This window comes from Ochotona curzoniae, unplaced genomic scaffold, assembly GCF_017591425.1.
Source record: "Ochotona curzoniae isolate NIBS_2020 unplaced genomic scaffold, NIBS_Ocur_1.0 contig_54, whole genome shotgun sequence".
NCBI lineage: Eukaryota > Metazoa > Chordata > Mammalia > Lagomorpha > Ochotonidae > Ochotona > Ochotona curzoniae.
The window spans coordinates 3,848,347-3,869,037 of record NW_024466464.1 but is presented as its reverse complement, the minus strand read 5'-3'; the positions used below and the strand labels follow the sequence as shown (position 1 = coordinate 3,869,037).

The following is a 20,691-nucleotide window of genomic DNA, read 5'->3' as shown; positions in this document are numbered from 1 at the left end:
TCCTCACCACTGCACGCCTGTGACTAGGGCGTAGTTTCCTCATGGCACTCCTTCAGGCAGGTATGCCCGTCTCAGGCTCCCTGTAACAATGTTACAATGGCTGCAGCCCCAGCCGCCTGTCTCAGGCCCACATGGGCAGATTAAAAGTCCCGGACAGGACCCGGCACAGTGGCCTAGTGGCTAAGGTCCTTGCCTTGCACATGCTGGGATCCCCTGTGGGTGCTGGTTCTAATCCCGGCAGCCCTGCTTTCCACCCAGCTCCCTGCTTGTGCCCTGGGAAAGCCTTGGGACGCTGCACCAGCGTGGGAGACCCAGAAGTTCTTGGCTCCCACAGTCAGTGTGGCCCAGGCCCGGCCACTGTGGCCATTAAGGGAGTGAACCAAAAGACAGAGCAGTTCTCTTTCTGTTTCTGTCTCAGCAAATCTTTCAAATAAATATAAATAAATCTTTTAAAAGCAACAAGCCCATCAGATCTGGGATCACCTCAGATGAAGTTTCTTTGGTTATCTTTCCAACTGAACTGCTGATCTTGGAACCCCAACCATCAAGAGACTGTCAGCTGGTGGACTCTGAATAGGTTTCATTGCGGTTGGGACGGTGAGATTGGCAGCAATCCAGAACTGATGAACTATCAAAACTGTTTGAGCAGGACCCTTGGAGAGCGCCTCATGTTGGGGATCGGGGATGGGTGGGAGGCTGGGTGGGGCTTTTCCCTTTGTTACTCCCCTAACCCCAGATACAGGGAAAAATGATTATATTAGTGTGGAAACAATGATATTACCGACTTTCACCCTGTAGCCCTTGACCCTTTGTACCCTAATAAATTAAGATTATTTAAAAAATAAATAACTAAAATAAAAAATGGAGGGGGGAAAAAAAGCAACAAGCCCAATCACAAAAAATAAAATGGCGATTCTCAAAAAAAATTTTTGTTTTAATTTGGTAATAGGATATTTTCTTTATCCAAAAGCTTTTAAAAGAGCCCCAAATGTGTCCTACCTAAACAGCCATGGGGCTGGGCACCTGACGCCCAGCTTCCTGGTGTCACGCACCCTGGGCAGCAGTGGTGGCTCCAGCGCTGGGCCCTTGACCCCGGTACAGGGGACCTGGACGAAGCCTGCCCCCGGCACGGGGGCCCTGGATGGAGCCTGCCCCGGCGTGGGGCCCTGGACTGAGCCTGCCCCGGCACAGGGGCCCTGGACGGAGCCTGCCCCGGCACAGGGGCCCTGGACGGAGCCTGCCCCGGCACAGGGGCCCTGGACTGAGCCTGCCCCGGCACAGGGGCCCTGGACTGAGCCTGCCCCGGCACAGGGGCCCTGGACGCAGCCCCAGCTCTGTCCCGCTTGCCCTGCTCCAGCTCCCGAGAGGTGTGGGCAAGTGCCCTACCTGTTGCTACATCTCTTCTCTCTGCTTTCCAAACAAGTAACTTCTGCGGGAAATGAAATGGGCTCTATTCTAACTGAAGTCAGTGGTAGGGAATGAGGCCCTGTAGAGGGGGGTGGGCGCTGCTCCCGGGCCCCATGCTGGTCGTGCCCGCAGCCTGCAGGGAGCCCACAGCAGGCCAGCTGTGTCTGAGAGTGGCAGCAAGGACAGAAGCCCTCCGGCAGAGAGACAAAAGAGAACCGCCTGTCGGGGTGGGGAGGGTTCCAAGGAACACAGCTCCGGGACCACTGGGGATAGGGCTGCGACAGAGCCCCAGGCCCCCGCCACCCAGTCCCGTGGCTCTGAGAGCTCCTGATGCCACAGAATGTCCCTCATGGAACCAAAGTGTCTATATTGATCCTGGCAGCTCTGGCGGGTCCCCGCTGTCCCCTGCTCGCGTGTGGCCAGGGCCCTGGTGTCACCACGAACTTCAGTCCCACACGGGGAGGTAAGGCTCGCTTCTGTGCGCGCCACCAGGGCCAGCACGTCCCCAGCATTGTCCAGCAGCATGGCATGGCTGGGGAGCACCGGGGAGCCCATGGGGAGCCCGGGAGGGCACAGGAGGCCATGAGGCACGGGCTGGCGACAGCAGGGACTGGCTATTTTTACATGTCATGCCTTGGCTATTTCAAGGCTTGAAATTTTATTTTATTTATTTAATTCAAGAGGAAGTTGTATTTTTCTTATGACTCATTTCTTCAAAATGCCGTCTGGGGCATTTTAAGGTGGAAATCATCCCGACTTTGGAGCTGGACAGAGTCTAGCAACGGGGATGGGCATCGGACCACACTGGGGCACCTGCGCTCAGGCACCAGCTCGTGCCTGGCTCTCTGGAGCGAGCTCCCCGCTCCAGCCAGAGCTGCTGCGGGCTTCTGGGCGGTGAGCTGCAGACGGAAGATCTCCATCTCTGTCCAGGAGAAACTCATTCCTCCCGCCTCGTCTGCACCACAGCAGGCTTTCAGACCATGATTCTCCACAGCCTGCCCAGCCAGCATCCCGCGAGGGTGACGCGGGGGCTGGGACGTGGGACGTGGGGCGAGGAATCAGCGGGGGTGGGGAGAACAGCGGGGGTGGAGCAGGCGCCACAGCACAGCTCCACGCGCTGGAGCTGGGCACGCAGGGCGCTGTGGTCCTCTGAGACCTGGGCAGAGTGCTGGGGGCTGGGGGTAAAATGCAAGCCACGAGCTGATGGGCCCTGGGAGGAGGCCAGGCACTCCCGGCCCAGGGAAGGGCCATGCAGAACCATTACCCTGATTCCTAACTTCTCACCAGAAGGCTCTGTGTGGCACTGCTGGGTCACCATGTCCCACAGAAACGACACCCATCCTGTGCCAACTTGGGCAAGAACTGCAGCAGTGAGCAGAGAAAAAGTCGGGGCTGGAGATGCCCTAAGCCTCCCCCCTGGACCCAGCTCGCAGCCACAGGCACAAAGAGCCGGCAAAAAAATGGTTAAAGCCCAGAAAGGAGGCGTCCCTGGTGAGCTGCTCGGCAGGGGGCTGGGAGGCTTCTAAAGCCAGCCCACACCCAGGGCAGGCGCCCAGACGCGCAGGGCAGGCGCTGGGAGCTGGTGGGGAGCAGCAGGCTCGCCCTCCTCCTCCTGGAGCCTCCCAGACCCCACGCAAGGGACCACATCACACACACACACACACACACACACACACACACACACACACACACACACACTCACACACACGACTCCAGTGTGGCAGGACCAAGTCCCGGGTCTGGACATGACACCTAGAATCTACCCAGAAGCCAGGGAACGCCAGTGACGCCCAGGTAAGCCCAGTCCCCATGCTGGGGTCTCACCAAGGCGGGGGGCCTGTCAGGGGGATGGCAGGACAGGGGTGTGCAGCATCAGGGCACCCTGGGGGAGGAAGCCCCTGGATGGGGCTGGTGCGCCCTCCATGAGCTCGCCCACTGTCCTGGGACCTGGCACCTGAGTATCCACTGCAGCCCAGACAGGTGGGGGACTGACACTCCTCCAGCCTTGGTTCAAACAGGACAAATAGGGCTGTGAGCCACAGGCCCTCAGGCACTGTCCTAACTCCCATCCAGCCGCCTTGGTAATGGCCGTGAGCCGCAGGACCCCGGGCGCTGTCCCCCACTCCCACCCAGGCCGCCTTGGCAATGGCCGTGAGCCGCAGGACCCCGGGCGCTGTCCCCACTCCCACCCAGGCCGCCCTGGCAATGGCCGTGAGCCGCAGGACCCCGGGCACTGTCCCAACTCCCACCCAGCCGCCTTGGGAACAGTATCAAGTGGTGAGCAGAGACCCCAGGGACATGAGGAGTCAGTAATGACCTTGTGCCCCCACCCTATTTATCCCACAAACTTAAGCAAGAGAAGGCGCAAGGGCTGAGGGTCTGCTTGCTTTTCAGCTGTCTCTAAACCAAGTCTGACATGTCCCAGAGTTCCCACATTTAAACAGCGAAGCCAGGAGCTGGTGCAGTTTCTAAAATGAAGTCCAGAGGCCGCCAGCGTCACAGCGGCTGCTCCTGACAGCCTGTCCCACAGAGGAGCCTGGTCGCCCGGAAGCCCTGCTCTGGCCTGGGACGCAGGGTGCAGGGCCCTGCGAGCTACCACTGCCACGGGACAGGGCGGGTCCTCTCCCGGCCCCTCCGGTTCAGGAATAGGCCAGCCTCCCCGAGGTCTCAGATCCCAGTGATGGAGCAGGTTGTCTGCTTCCACGTGGGGGTCCACATTTGGCACATTCCCCCTGCTCAGTGCCCGCACAGGACTGGAGGGCACCCCTGGCCCCCACCCCCGGCCAAGCACCCTGGCTGTGTCCAAGACCTTGGAGGAGCATTGCGAAGTGAGCAGGCGAGTGACAGGGCCCGGGCTCTACCGCACGCAGCACAGCAGGCTGGCTGTGACCGCACGCAGCACAGCAGGCCGGGTCCACTTCAGCCCTTACCCTTTCTCACTCTTCACTTCGGGCACCCCAGCACAGCACTGGTGCCAGCAAAATGCCAAACGCCTTCACCAAACGACTAAGAGGAGGCCCCCGCGCGGCACCCGCCCCTGGCCGGCGCGCTCCTCTCCTAAGCCGCGAGCCCACATCCCGGAGTGCTCTCTGAGCCTGTGACGGACTGAGTGAGGCCGACTTGCTCTCAGGCTCCAACCCAGCTGGGGACAATACATGTTTCCTGCTCTTTGCCCCACTTCAGCAGAGAGATAAGCACATACTCAGTCCCCACCCCCACCCCATCGCCATCCCACACAAACCTGGTGGGCCACACTTTCCTGGGGCAGGAGCTGGCTCAGCGGGCCCCGACTCAGGGCCTGGACTGAGCCCCAGTTCCCATCTCAGGCTGTGAAGGCAGTGGACAGTGACCCAGCCAATGGGAGCACTCGCTTGCCCCTTCCCATTGCAAACTGCCTCTCCCCTTGGCTGCTCACAGGTGCCCAAGCCGGGGAGGCTGTCCCAGCTGCAGCTCCGAACAGGCCCAGCCGGGCTCGATGTGACCGACGGCACACGGGGTGACCCCTGTGTACTCACGGAGACATGCCCGGCTTACGGCAGACTGAGCACCTGGCCCTCCTGAAGGTGGATGCCCTGCATGGGGGAGCCCTCCGTGGCCCTGTGGGCCTGGACTGAACACTCACAGTGTGGCGCTGTGGACGCCTGCGCAGCATGCAGCCCGCGGCCTCCAACGCCAGCTCCCCGGAGCTCGGCGGCACGGCCCTGGGGAACCACACGGGCGAGCTGGCTGAGCAGCAGTACGTCCTGGGCCTCTTCCTCTCGTGCCTGTATACCATCTTCCTCTTCCCCATCGGCTTCGTGGGCAACATCCTGATCCTGGTGGTGAACCTCAGCTTCCGCGACAGGATGACCATCCCCGACCTGTACTTCATCAACCTGGCGGCCGCCGACCTCATCCTGGTGGCCGACTCGCTCATCGAGGTCTTCAACCTGCACGAGCGTTACTACGACTTCGCGGCGCTGTGCACCTTCATGGCGCTGTTCCTGCAGGTCAACATGTACAGCAGCGTCTTCTTCCTCACCTGGATGAGCTTCGACCGCTACATCGCGCTGGCCAAGGCCATGCGCGCCGGCCTGCTCCGCACCAAGCAGCACGCCCGGCTGAGCTGCGGCCTCATCTGGATGGCCGCGGTCTCGGCCACCCTGGTGCCCTTCACGGCCGTGCAGCTGCGGCGCACGGGCGAGGCCTGCCTCTGCTTCGCGGACGTCAGGGAGGTGCAGTGGCTCGAGGTCACCCTGGGCTTCGTGGTCCCCTTCGCCATCATCGGGCTGTGCTACTCCCTCGTCGTGCGGGCGCTGGTCCGGGCCCAGCGGCACCACGGCCTGCGCCCTCGCAGGCACAAGGCCCTTCGCATGATCTTCGCCGTGGTGCTGGTCTTCTTCCTCTGCTGGCTGCCCGAGAACATTTTCATCAGCGTGCAGCTGCTGCAGCGGCCGCCGCCCGGGGCTGCGCCCTGCACGCAGTCCTTCCGCCACGCCTATCCCCTCACCGGCCACATCGTCAACCTCGCAGCCTTCTCCAACAGCTGCCTGAACCCCCTCATCTACAGCTTTCTTGGGGAGACCTTCAGGGACAAGCTCAGGCTGTATGTGGAGCAGAAGACCAACCTGCCAGCCCTAAACCGCTTCTGCCATGTGGCACTCAAGGCCATCGTGCCGGACAGCACCGAGCAGTCAGAAGTGCGGTTCAGCAGCGCCGTGTGAGGCCTTGCCCGGGGCCCCGGGGGATGGCGAGCGGCAGCCCCCCAGGCCCCACAGCCCAGGGACCATCCTCCCTTCAGGACACAAGGCTGGCGACAAGGGGTCAGTGGGTTCCTCTGCAGGGGCGGAAGGCGGAAGGCAGAGGCAGCTGTGGACCGGCAGGAGCACAGCGGGCGTCCCAGCCGAGCTGTGAAGCAACACAAGGTGGGCACTGTGGAGCAGCAGGCAAAACGCCCACCTGCGATGACCCCACGTCTGTGAGCTGTGCCCGGGGCACTCGGCTGGCACCTCGCAGCTGCCAGGAAAGCCCTCCGTTAGGCATGCACCAGGCGCCCACTCCAGAGCCTGTTTATGGCAGCCAGCAGGCGACTGCTGGGCCGCCTGAGTGGGGGCCGTCACAACTGCACACACGTGCAGCAGTGGGATGTGAGCGTCTCATTAAAACCTGTATAATTTGGCCAGAAACGGTGACTCAATAGGTAAATCCTCACCCTGCACACGCTGGGATCCCATACGGGTGCCAGTTCTAATCCCTACTGCCCTGCCTTCCATCCAGCTCCCTGCTGTGGGCTGGGAAAGCAGTCAAGGACGGCCCAAAGCCTTGGGACCCTGTACCCATGTGGGAGACCCTGGGGAGGCTCTTGGCTCCTGGCTCTGGCCGTTGCGTCCACTTGGGGAGTGAACCAGCGGATGCAGGATCTTTCCCTCTGTCTCTCCTGCTCTCATAAAGCTTCCTTTCCAATAGAATAAAATCAATCTTAACCAAAAGGTATTCAGCACGCGTGCCTGCTGCCTGGCAACAAAACAACCTGTGCTCACACTTCTAAACTCCCGGAGTTCCTCACGCGGGGCGGGGCGGACGAGAGGTGCCGCCCCCTCCATGAGAAAGCACCGACCCATGCTCACGGTGTCCCCGCCAGGGAGGGGTCTGACACACAGGAGGCAGGGTGACTGCTCAGGGCCCACACCTTGCCCTGAGACAGGTCCGTGCAGGTCCAACCTCCCCTCTTCCCGCCTGTCCGCTCCAGCAGCCAGGCCGCTTGCAGGGCTCCCACCACCTGCCCAGCTGCCAGGGAATGACGGGGCTCCAGGAAGTGGGGAGGTGGCATACACCGCAGTCTCTCCGCTCTTTCCTCTGCTGCAATGGCGGCCTGTCTACAGAGCAAGGATCTGGTGAGGGAGCATGCAGTGACCACAGACAGACCAGGTGGGACGGGGGCTCAAGGCCGATGCTGCCCTGTGGCCGGTACATGCTCTGCCCTCCCCCAGCAGCAGGTTCTCCACCGATGGTCACTGCTGGGCGAGCTCCTCGGAAAGAGGGTCTGGGCCCATTCTGTGTGGGCACCATAGTACCTCAAGTCATCGTTGTCCCCACACCTGGCCTCCTGCAGGCCGTCCCCACGCTCAGGTCCCATCCCTTCTCACCCACTCCCCACACCCAGCTCCTGCAGGCCACCCCACGCAGAGGCCCCACCCCTTCTCGCCCACTCCCCACACCCAGCTCCTGCAGGCCGTCCCCACGCTCAGGTCCCATCCCTTCTCACCCACTCCCCACACCCAGCTCCTGCAGGCCACCCCACGCAGAGGCCCCACCCCTTCTCGCCCACTCCCCACACCCAGCTCCTGCAGGCCACCCCACGCAGAGGCCCCGCCCCTTCTCGCCCACTCCCCACACCCAGCTCCTGCAGGCCATCCCCACGCATAGGCCCCGCCCCTTCTCGCCCACTCCCCACACCCAGCTCCTGCAGGCCACCCCACGCAGAGGCCCCACCCCTTCTCGCCCACTCCCCACACCCAGCTCCTGCAGGCCACCCCACGCAAGGCCCTGCCCCTTCTCACCCACTCCCCACACCCAGCTCCTGCAGGCCACCCCACACACAGGCCCCACCCTGCCCCTTCCAGTGCATACTGTGTGTGGAGTCTGTGGCAAGATGGCTCTGCCCTGGAGATGTGGGGTTGGACTGTGTCCACCCAGAGCCCCAAAACATGCCCCAGCACAGGGACCTCTTCTCCAAGTAGCTCCCCACATCTGTCTGGGACCCCTGGGTTCCTTCTCGGGGCCTGTCATGTGCAGGCCTCCAAGGTGGTGGGACAGGATCTGAGTCAGTGCCTCACCCTCCAAGTCGAAAGCACCACTCCTGCCTCCTTGGCCCCTGCGCCCAGGCTCAGGCCAAATGGGGGCAGGGTAGGGGACATAGCTCCCACCATTGCCCACCGGTGCGCCATCCTGACCTGGGGACAGCAGAGACACCAACCAGGGTCAAGGGCGTGGGCAGGATGGAGAGGCCACAGCGCGTGTGTGGAAGCCACACCGAGGAGCACCCAGCAGGCCCACACGCATCCACCCTCCTCAGGCCATCGGCCTGGGAGCCAGGGCTAATCTCATTCTTTGTAGCAGGAACACTGTTAGATAAAATCAAGGCATTTTAATAGCTGCTGCTTCCTGCAGTCCAAGCTCTCCTGCACACCACTGCTGTGTGAGCCCCAGGGACGTGCAATCACCCTGGTGTGAACACTGCACACGCTCCTGTCACCATGAGCACATGCTCCTGTCACTGTGAGAGCACAGGCTCCTGTCACCATGAGCACATGCTCCTGTCACTGTGAGCACAGGCACCTGTCACTGTCAGCACACGCTCCTGTCACCGTGAGCACACGCTCCTGTCACCGTGAGCACACAGGCTCCTGTCACCGTGAGAGCACACGCTCCTGTCACCCTGAGCACACAGGCTCCTGTCACCCTGAGCACACAGGCTCCTGTCACCCTGAGCACACGCTCCTCTCACCCCACAGACCCAGCCTCAGCCGCTTGCAAGACAGGAATGGCTAGCAAACCTGCTGTGTAGTTGGCCTCTTGCAGTGCACGGTGAGCATGGGGACAGGGCAGAGCCCCACGGGAGGTGATGGCAGGCACTGGCTGAGACCACAACTTTTAAGGAACACAGAATGGACACGTGCATGGCTGAAGCATTTGTGCATGTGTGAAGTGTATGTGTTGTGTGCGTGCATGCATGCTGCACTGTGAACACGCTAAGTACACACATGTGTGTCACCGCACAGTCCCTGGCCCCGTCTGCTGTGCAGCAGCCTAGAATCAACAGGATGAAACATGAAGCTCAGGTGGCTGCAGCCCCCGTGCCCAGGCTGCCCCGACGGTCGTCTCGAGGAGGGGCCAGCCGGGCCAAGAGCTGAGGCTCTGCCAGGCGATGAGGAAAGCCAGAACCACAGTTGCGTGAGGGACACCGGGCTGGACTCCGGCCAGGAGGCCAACACTGTGAGAAGCCGAGGAAGGAGCGGTGCAGTGTGTGCCCTGCCAGGGTTCAGGCTGCTCCCTGGGATATGTGTGTCCATGCTGCAGTGCCGGTTCGAGTGCCCACCTGGAGGGAACAGGACTGGGGCGGAGACCCTGATGGAGGACAGGGCTTATGGCTTTGGCCAACCCTGGACATTGCGGGCATTTGGGGAGCGAGCCAGAGGATGGAAGATCTTGCTCTCTGGTTCGCAAATAGAAAAAAAAAAAATTTAAAGAATCCATGAGTCCATTCCAACAATAAACAGATATAAACAAACATAATTTAATCAAAACTAGCAGCAAAATAGTAAGCAGAGGGAACTGGGGGAATGAGGGAGAACAGGCCAGACGAGAGCAGCCAGGTGGGATCCGAGGAACCCAGGGCCTGTGAGGCGAGCCCAGTGCCTGGGCTCCAAGAAGGGTCCATGTCTCTCACAAAGAGTGTCAGGCCTCACTGGGAGCATGCATCTGAGAAACCCAGAGCAGGGCCGAGGCCAGGACACAGCAAGGCGTCCGTGCCAAAGCACGGGCCACGAAGTTCAGGGAGAGAGAAGTGACCTGTCATCAAAGCCAACACAGCCGTGAGATAGGGTCCATGATGGCAGGGCTGGGGGCCAGGACTGAGGGTCAGGATGTGGGGTCCATGAGGGCAGGGCTGGGGGCCAGGACTGAGGGTCAGGATGTGGGGTCCATGAGGGCAGGGCTGGGGGCCAGGACGTGGGGTCCATGAGGACAGGACTGGGGGCCAGGATGTGGGGTCCATGAGGGCAGGGCTGGGGGCCAGGACATGGCCCCGGGGTAGGGTGCATGAGGGCAGGGCTGGGGGCCAGGATGTGGCCCCGAGGTGGGGTGCATGAGGGCAGGGCTGGCGGCCAGGACACGGGTCCATGAGGGCAGGGCTGGGGGCCAGGATGTGGCCCCAAGGTGGGGTCCATGAGGGCAGGACTGGGGGCCAGGACATGGGGTCCATGAGGGCCTGGGGCCAGGATGCGGGGTCCATGAGGGCCTGGGGCCAGGATGTGGCTCCAGGTGGGGTCCAGGAGCACAGCGGGCAGCTCCCCATGTCCACAGTGCTGACTGAGAACAGAGTGGTCAGGGGCAGGACTCTCTACCTACCAGGTGGTCCGTGATGGGACACGTATGAGTGCCAAGGCGGAATGATGAGAAAGCACCAGCAGACCTGTGGGGGCAGCTGCAGTAGCACAGCAAGCCCTCACACCCGGATGCTCAGCACATCACCCACACACAGCAAGAGATGCCACACCAACTGCCCAAGGCCACACTACAGGTGCAGCGGCCATGGGTGCCAGTTAGGCTCAGCCACTCTGTGCCCAGCCCCACCCCAGGCTGGCACTCACAGTGCCCTGGAGACCTCAGGGGACTCTCGGACTCCTGGCTGTGGTCTGCTCTAACCCTGTGTCTGTTTTCAAATAAAATAAAATAAAACAAACAAACAAACAAACAGAAAAACCCATAGAAGCACTGATCCACATGACACAAACAAGCTGTGAAGGAGGGCGCTGGGTGAGGCTCCCATTCTCCAGCATGTACCACCCACCACCGCGAGCAGGAGGGCACTGGGTGGAGGCTCCGCTCCCATTCTCCAGCATGTACCACCCACCACCGCGAGCAGGAGGGCACTGGGTGAGGCTCCCATTCTCCAGCATGTACCACCCACCACCGCGAGCAGGAGGGCACTGAGTGAGGCTCCCATTCTCCAGCATGTACCACCCACCACCACAGTCAGGAGGGCACTGGGTGAGGCTCCCATTCTCCAGCATGTACCACCCACCACCGCGAGCAGGAGGGCGCTGGGTGAGGCTCCCATTCTCCAGCATGTACCACCCAGCACCGCGAGCAGGAGGGCACTGGGTGAGGCTCCATTCTCCAGCATGCGCCACCCAGAGCAGGGATTTCCCATACACACACACACCACCCGGACACCATCCTGAAGGCGGCTAGGCAGCTGAGGGCAGTCAGCCCGCCACAACACACAGGCAGTAGTGGATGGGTCAGCTGGTCTGAGTCCCCTGGGGTGTCCGTGCTGCCTGGCAGCCATAAGCCTTCCAGAAGACGAACAAGCCTAGACCTTGGGCCAGCCCGGCTTTTGCAGGATGGCAACTGGCCCGAGTTCTCCTGCTGCCGGAGTTTCCACGGAAGGAAGTTCCCTATTGGGGATGGCCCAATGGACAACTCAGTTACGGAGCAGAGGCCTTGAAAAGCAAGAAAACAGACACTGGGGGAGCTGGGAGGGTGGTGCACGCTGAGCCCCTCACTCCAGCCCTCTCTCCACAAAACGTTCCAGCCTGCCTGGCTCAGCACAAACAACAGCCAAGCAGCAAGCTGCCCAGGAACAGGCCTCTCCGTGGGGGATCACAGGCCCTGGACTGGTGAGTGCTGGCAAGGCCTGTCCACACCCAGCCCATCAGAGCTGCCCACACAGGCATGGAGGGCACCCGCTCCAAGGAGCCAGCCCGTCAGATCTGCCCCCCGTCAGAGCTGTCCACAGAGGCATGGCACCCGCTCCAAGGAGCCAGCCCGTCAGTGCTGCCCACACAGGCACGGCACCCACCCAAGGAGCTAGACCTAGCAGCCCAGTGCAAATACGCCAGCAGGCATGTCTGTGTGTCCAACGGCAGTCACAGCTCACACGCCCAGCCCCACTGTCTGCTCAGCAGCCAGAGCTGACCTGGTCACTGCCATTGTCCAGTGGGTGGGGAGCCAGTCAGAGCACAAAAGCCCGGAAGCCTGGCTGCTGAGAGCCCCACGGGGGTGGGTCACCTGAGGCTAAGGGCCAGGGGTCGCGGGTGGGTCCCAAGTGAGCCAGTGGCGGGACACAGCTGAGTTCCACCCCGCAAGAGGCTGAGTAGCTCTGCCAGGCTTACTCTGCCTTTGGATAGCCGGCTCCATTTCTCACATGGCACCTGTCCTGCCTGCCACGACCCATCAACAATGAACCTGGGGCCCTGCATGGTAGCTTAGTGGCGAAAGTCCTCAGCTTGCATCTGCTGGGATCCCAGGAAGCGTCAGCTGATCCACTTCCCATCCAGCTCCCTGCTTGTGGCCTGAGAAAGCAGTCGAGGATGGCCCAGAGCCTTGGGACCCTGCACCTGCGTGGGAGACCAGGAAGAAGCTTTGGATTGGCTCAGCTCTGGCCATTGTGGCCATTAGGGGAGTGAACCATCAGACGGAAAATCTTCCTCTCTGTCCTTCTCTTCATAATGTGTGTGCGCGCGCGCGTGTGTGCGTGCGTGTGCATGTGTGTGCGTGCGCGTGTGTGTGCATCTCGAATGAACCTGCTCAGGGTCACCACAGAGGCATATCAGACCAATTTTCCACTACGGCACTGGCATTCATAGGGCTGCGGGTTCGAGTCCTGGCTGCTCCACTGGGCTGCTCCAGCTCTCTGCTTGTCGGAGGATGAGACCTACCTTCCAGAAACATGTCCACCTTTCCCGACAGAGAAATTAGGTGGCAGGTCCTGGCCAAGGGCCGGGGTCAGGCTGCAGTCCACCTTCCAAAGAGGACATGCAGCACAAATGCAGATCTAAGCATTGGGTACAATCAGAAGCCTGCAGGGAGAGCCCAGAGCCGCCTCCCTCAGCCACACGGGACAACACGGCACAGTGCCCTGGGCCCACACTCCACGTGCCACCTCCCTCAGCCACGCGGGACAACACGGCACAGTGCCCTGGGCCCACACTCCACGTGCCACCTCTCTCAGCCACGCGGGACAACACGGCACAGTGCCCTGGGCCCACACTCCACGTGCCACCTCCCTCAGCCACGCGGGACAACACGGCACAGTGCCCTGGGCCCACACTCCACGTGCCACCTCCCTCAGCCACGCGGGACAACACGGCACAGTGCCCTGGGCCCACACTCCACGTGCCACCTCCCTCAGCCACGCGGGACAACATGGCACAGTGCCCTGGGCCCACACGGCACAGACCTGGACCCGCCTGCTGTGTACCAGCCCTGGGCTCCTGTGGGAGGCTCTGCCAGGGGCAGGTGGGCAGTGTCCACATGCTCTGGCCGCTGCTGTCCCAGCCCTTGGGGAACACTTATGAGCACACCTGGGTCCCCCGGCAGTGAGGACAAGCGAGCCATGAGATGCCGCGTTGTGTTCTGCCGGCCTCTCCCCAGAAGCCCCGCCTGGGGTGGGCAGACAAATCACTTCTCTCCCATTAAGACGACCGGGTCCAGGCACCCACTGCCCGTTTGCGCAAGAACAGGGGTCGGGCGGCCCGCCGCCTGCCGTCCACGGTCACTCAGTGCTGGCACCTGGCCCTAGCATGGGGCCCCTTGCTTCCCGTGAGTCTCCCATGGCCGCTTCTGCCATGGCGGGAGCACACTGGGTCGGCCCCTCTCAGCCTCTTCTCACCACAGGGACTTGGTTTGGAGCACAGACAGCTCTGGCCCCCACCTTGAGGACAGGCCCGAACAGCCAGGCTAAGGGCTGCCTTGTGGTTCTGAGGCAGCTCATGGGGGGCATCCTGGGCAGCAGGACCGCTGGGGCAGCTGCTCATGCTGTGTGGGTGAGCATTTCCTCGGCCAGTGCTCACTCACCGGCTGCCCTTTCTGTGCTCAGCAGCTGAGAGCGGATGAAACAACCCAGTCTGACCATGGCCCCAAGTGGCCGTGCTGGGCCAGGACACAGACATCTTCGGGGCAAGTATGACTACTTGGCTGGATGTACAAACCCCAGCTGCCAGGTGTCATGACAGCCGGACAAGTGACAGGCCCCTTTCCCTAACTTCCATCTCCAGTGAGGCCCTCCGACACCTGCTGACAGAGCCAGGTCTCCAGCATGGACTCAGGACCAACCCCAGGTCACCACCCACGGAGGACAGACCACACCCCCAGGCCACCACCCCCAGAGGACAGGCCACACTGCCAGGGGACAGACCACACCCCCAGGGGACAGACCACACCCCCAGGCCACCACCCATGGAGGACAGACCACACCCCCAGGCCACCACCCCCAGAGGACAGACCACACCCCCAGGCCACCACCCCCAGAGGACAGGCCACACTGCCAGGGGACAGACTACACCCCCAGGCCACCATCCACGGAGGACAGACCACACCCCCAGGCACCATCCATGGAGGACAGACCACACCCCCAGAGGACAGACCACACCCCCAGAGGATGGACCACACCCCCAGGCCACCACCCATGGAAGACAGACCACCACCCATAAGGACAGACCACACAGCCGGGCCACCGTCTATGGTGTTTGTGCTCAACCCACAGCTGGCCTTCCACCTGTGCCTCTCAGGGGCGTCAGGATGCAGCACGCCACAGAAACCCTGGATTCTCAAAAGGATATGCTAGGTCTGTGAGCCATCGTAGGGCAGGCGGGCCCAGCCCACGCAGCTAGGGGGCCCATAGGGGCCATGTCCACTCAAAGAGGACACTCCTCTGGGAGACAGGCCCCTCCGCCCCTTGCTGGATCCACCCCTTACTTCTGGGTGAACCATAGAGGCCCTGGGAAAGGTGGATACAAAACTGATGGGGTACAAGGAGGCGGCTCTGGCAGGGAACCAGGATGGGTATGAGGGGACCCAGAGAGGAGACCAGGAAAGGAGACCAGGAGGGGTGGGGGGAAAGGAAGGGTGTGGGAGACCAGGAGGGGTGTGAGAGACGAGGAGCGGTGTGGGGGACCAGGAACAGAGTGTGGAGGACCAGAAGGGTGTTAGCAAACAGCTCTGAGTCTATGGTCTTCAAGTGTTCACTTATCAGTCCTTAAAAAAAAAGATCTGTTCATTTGAAAACCAGAGAGAGGGAGAGAGAAATCCATCCACTGGTTCGCCCTCCCCACGCAGGTAGGGCTGGTCAGGCAGGAGCAGCCACCTGGACTCCACCCACAGCTCCCACGTGTGGCAGCAGCCTGGGCACCCGGGTCACTAGCACGGAGCAGGGGCCTGAACGGTGCTCTGGCATGCCCCAGGGTGTTGGTGTCAGGTGGTGGCTTAACCTGACAAAAGAGCACCCAGAATAGACGCTCGTCGCCATGCACCCCTCCACTGCTGGATGCAGATGGCGTCTGGGCAGTCAGCACAGCCGGCCAGTAGTGGACGAGATCAACCACTGGGGGGACAAGGCGGCTGCGTGGATGAGGAGGGCCGCTCAGGACGATGGGGTGGCTGCGTGGACGATGGGGCAGCCCTGCGGAGGAGGGGGCAGCTATGCGGACGAGGTAGGCCGCTCAGGACGACAGGCAGCCATGCGGAGGACAGGGCAGCCGGCTGCCTGGCACAGAGCAGATCTCACAGCAGGAGATGCAGGCTGTGCCTGGGAAAGCATCTTCAAAGCAGCAGCTGTTTTCCCAGCTGCGGACGCCCCGTCCTGGGAAATCATTCCATGACAAAAATAATCCTGAAAACGCTGCACAAAGACGCGGGCTGGTCTGTCCCCACCAGTACTTCAGACCCACGCTGGACAGCTGTGTGACGAGCCAGCAAAGCTTAGTGACTGTCAGAATGGAATTAGAGGCCGTGCAGACATCGGTGTCAGTGGGGGAAGCACACTGTCGCACGGCACACTGCACAGGAGCCCACCACCTCTGCAGCAGCCTGCAAACCGAGTGCAGACTCCGCTGACCGCCCCCAGACAGTGGCCACACAACCAGAGCAGACTCCAGTGGGAGGCCTGGCTCGGCCATCCTCTGCAGGCTCAGCTGCAGGGTGGCACAGGGCAGGACAGCAGCTGTCCAGCCCAGGCGGTCCTGCCCCACCTGGGCAGTTGCCATTGCAGCGTGATTCAAGCTCCAAAGGCAACGGGACAGGCATCTGGCTTCGGCCACAGGCCACTTGGGGAGTGAACCAGTGGATGGAAGATCTCCCTCTCTCCTTTTCTGTGTATCCGCCTTCCTAATAAAAAGACATAATTTTTTAAAAAAGATTTATTTATTTTTATTGCAAAGTAAGATATACAGAGAGGAGGAGAGACAGAGAGGAAGATTTTCCGTCCAGTGATTCACTCCCCAAGTGAGCGCAACGGCCAGTGCTACGCCAATCCGAAGCCAGGAGCAAGGAACTCTTCCTGGTCTTCCACACGGGTGCAGGGTCTCAAGGCTTTGGGCCGTCCTCGACTGTTTTCCCAGGCCACAGGCAGGGAGCTGGATGGGAAGTGGAGCCACCAGGATTAGAACTGGCGACCATAAGGGATCCTGGCGAGTTCAAGGCAAGGACTTTAGCCGCTAGGCCACCACACCGGGCCCAAAAGACATAAATCTTAAAAAAACAAAAACACCACACGTCTCTCTTCCCAGATTTGCCCACGTCCCCTCTCTCTCCAATGGTGATGCTCTTAGCTTTGAAGTCTGGCGGGCCAGGGCAGTCGGGTGGGGAGTGCGGGCCCCTTTAGTTTTGATGATTTTTACATAGTTGATTAGGGTGGTTAGGGTCAAAGGCTACAGGAAGGTGGTGAGATCACCATTTCCACATTCTCTTTTCCCTTCCTGTATCTGGGGGAAGGAGGAAGACAAGGAGAGAAGCCACACCCAGCCTGCCAAGCACCTCTGCACCCTGGGATGGAGGACAGTCACCCGACACTGCCCCAGGGTCCCCGATGTGGGGCCTGCTCCGAGGGCATTGAGGTTTTGATAGTTCAGCAGTCCGAATTACTCCGCACACGATGCAGTCTCTCCAGAATCCACTGGCCGACACAGTCCACCTTTGAGTCTCTGTTTGCCCAGATATCCACTGCCAACACTTGGCTGGGGTAGTTGATTGATTTGTTCTGTCCTCCGTCCTCTGCTGTGGTGCCGAGTGTCCTCTGAAGGCCCCGTGCACTGCCACGTCCTCCATGTGCACCTGGATATGCTGTCCACTGCTCCGTCTGAGCCACTGAGGAGGCCCAGCTCTGACACCTGCACTCCACGGGCAGACCATGGAACCTGCAATTCTCTCCATGGTTGGAGTTCTGAGTCCAGCAATTCAGTTGGGGGGAATCCTCAAGCAAATCTCGTCTGAGGTGATCCCAGACCTGATTCTTGTGTGTGCTTGCCAACACAGGATCCAGCACAGTCCATCGCCCCAGTCAGCTTGTGCACACACTGGTGGTTACAACTGCTGGGTCAGTTCTGTCTCTAGCCCTGCCTTCCACACAAACCAAGTGGGTGCTAGAGTCTGGCTCAGTCCGGCACACCCCAGACCCAGTCCACACTTGTGCTGAGGGACACTGCACCATGTCCAGATCAGATGGCAGTGCCCCCTCTGGCCCTCACACTCAGCAGCGGGAACCACAGGGAGGTTAGCCAGGGAGGCCCCTTTGCTCCCCAACCAGGCCTGTTCCCAGCCACAGAACCCGCTCATGCCAGTGGTTGCTCTGACCCAGCTTGGCACAGCCCCACCTGTCCTCACCTCTGCATCTGGATGCTGCAGCCCGACCTGACCTGGCCTGCTCCCATCCCTGGCTCACGCAAACCAGTAGGTGTGGCAGCCTAGTCTGGCATGACGTACGCTCCAATCTGGTCTCTGCACCTGCACTTGCCAGTGAGCTAAAGTTTGCTCAGCCTGGCCTGGTCCGCTCCCTTCCAAAATCAACCCACACATTTGCCAGCAGTTGGAGCTACCTTGCCCAGCTTGCCCAACTCCCAGGCCTGGACCACGTGCTCACCAGCAGCAGCCATGACCCACTAGGGGAGTTTCCCATGTTCCCTAACCCGAAGGGCAGGTTTCGTTCCCAAAGTCAAGGATGGGGTTAAAGAGGACGCCCTGTGGGGCCCAGTGCAGTAGCCTAGCAGCTAAAGTCCTTGCCTTACACACCAAGATCTCATACAGGTGCCAGTTCTAATTCTGCTGGCACCACTTCCCATCCTGCTCCCTGCTTGTGGCCTCGGAAAGCAGTCGAGGACGGCCCAGAGCCTTGGGACCCTGCACATGCATGGGAGACCGGGAAGAAACTCCTGGCTCCTGGCTTTGAATCAGCTCCGCTCCAGCCATTGTGACTACCTGGGGAATCATCAGACGGAAGATCTTCCTCTCTGTCTCTCCTCCTCTCTGTACATCTGACTTTCTAATAAAAGTAAATAAAATAAACCTTTAAAAAAAAGAGGACACCCCACGAGCAGGGTCCACGTGGGGTCTGAGGCATCCACACCGAAGCTGCGGGGCACACACGGCAAGGGCCTCTCCCTTCCTGCATCTGTCTGCAAGCAGGCTCTCTGAGCCCTGCCGGGCCCTCACTCTCAGTGATGCCAAGCAGGGTGAGCATAGAGCAGCAGGCTGGAGACCATGGGCACAGGCAGATATTATGCCAGCATGCCCTGCATTTGACAGCCTGCTTGCATCCTGTCAGTGACAGAGGCCATGGCACAACCCCTGACTTCAGGCCACCAGCACGTGGTCCCTCACCATTACCGGGGACCGGGCAGAGCCACTGGCACGCGGCCCCTCACCATTACCGGGGGCTGGGCAGAGCCACTGGCACGCAGCCCCTCACCATTACCGGGGGCTGGGCAGAGCCACTGGCACGCGGCCCCTCACCATCACCGGGGACCAGGCAGAGCCACCGGCACGCGGCCCCTCACCATCACCGGGGACCGGGCAGGGCAGAACCACCAGCACGCGGCCCCTCACCATCACCGGGGACCGGGCAGGGCAGAGCCACCGGCACGCGGCCCCTCACCATCTCCGGGGACCGGGCAGGGCAGAGCCACCAGCACACGGCCCCTCACCATCACTGGGGACTGGGCAGGGCATAGCCACTGGCACGTGGCCCCACACCATCACTGGGGACTGGGCAGGGCAGAGCCAGTGGCACGCAGCCCCACACCATTACCAGGTCCACTTGGCAGGAGCTCCACTCCATTCTCAGCCTTCTAAAATGATCTGACGTCCAGGCTGTGCTCTACAGAACTTCCCCAGAAAAAGGACACAAAGATTTTAATTCTGTTTTCCATCATTTTGCTCAGCTGACTTAAAAGCTGCACTGAAAATGCACTGCACTGGGCCTTGTGGCACAGCCTGGGCACCCAGGAAAGCGCATCACTGGGCAGGAGACACAGTGCGTTCCTGAGCACCTGGATGCAGCCTGGCACAGCACGGCCACTGCTGGCTTTGGGTAACATGCCAGTGGAGGGATGGTCTCCCCAGCCCTGGGCCCCCTGTCCCTGAGTGGGCGGTCTCCCTAGCCCTGGGCACCCTGCTCCTGAGTGGGCAGTCTCCCCAGCCCTGGGCCCCCTGCCCCGGAGTGGGCGGTCTCCCTAGCCCTGGGCACTTTGCCCCGGAGTGGGCAGTCTGTTCATCTCTGGGCCCCCTGCCCCAGAGTGGGCGGTCTCCCCAGCTCTGGGCCCCCTGCCCCGGAGTGGGCGGTCTCCCCAGCCCTGGGTCCCCTGCCCCGGAGTGGGCGGTCTCCCCAGCCCTGGGCCCCCTGCCCCGGAGTGGGCGGTCTCCCCAGCCCTGGGTCCCCTGCCCCGGAGTGGGCGGTCTCCCCAGCCCAGGGCCCCCTGCCTTGGAGTGGGCGGCAGTGTTCCCTGACCCTCCTGCTTTCTAGAGGCTGTGACGATCTACCCTTGTGGAGCGGGTGTGGTGGCACACTTGTACAGCTGTTGCCTGTGACACTGGCATCCCAAGGCAGCACCAGTTCGAGTCCCAGCTGTTCTACTTCCAATCCGACTCCCTATTAATGACCTGGAAAAGCAGAAGCTAGTCCAAGTGCTTGGGCCCACGCTCCCCATGTGGAAAATCCACTGTGGCCACGTGGGGAGCGAACCAGCACATGGAAGCTCTCTCTCTATGACTTTCAAAATAAAAAAATTTTAAAAGAATAAGGCTGGAATTCTGCTTTTGCTGTTCAGGTTTTCCATTTAATGTGCTTGTTTGTGAACTTGTATAGTGTATTATATTTAGGCCATTCCTTTCTAAGATTGGGAAGGTCCTGCAGGTGCTGGCTCGCTCCCCAAGCAGCTGCAATGGCCGGCGCTTCTGCCAGCTCTCCCATGCAGGCGCAGAGGTCCACAGACTTGAGCCATCCCCCAATGCTTTCCCAGAGAGCGGGACTGGAAATGGGGCAGCCAGGATACCAGCCAGTGCGCACAGAGTGAGGAGTAGCCTGCTGAGCCACAGCACAGGCCCCAGGAATTTCTTTCCCTTTTTCTCTGAATTGATGAATGTATCTGAAGTGCAGGTTTAGAGAGAGATTGGGAGGGGAGAAAGAATCTTCCATGCCCTGGTTCACCTCCCCAAATGGCCACAAGTGCCAGAGCTGGGCCAGTCGGAGGCAGGAGCTTCTTGGGGTGTCCCACGTGGGTGCAGGGGCCCAGGCATCTGGGCCGTCCTCTA

General features: G+C 61.1%; 1 protein-coding gene across 1 annotated transcript; it reads left to right on the top strand.

Annotated features, from left to right (window-relative positions):
* Positions 1-5,053: 5,053 nt before the first annotated feature.
* Positions 5,054-6,111, top strand: GPER1 (G protein-coupled estrogen receptor 1). Its single transcript, XM_040989942.1, has one exon. The coding sequence runs from the start codon at positions 5,058-5,060 to the stop codon at positions 6,108-6,110; it is 1,053 nt and encodes a 350-aa protein (XP_040845876.1). The 5' UTR covers positions 5,054-5,057; the 3' UTR covers position 6,111.
* Positions 6,112-20,691: the final 14,580 nt, after the last annotated feature.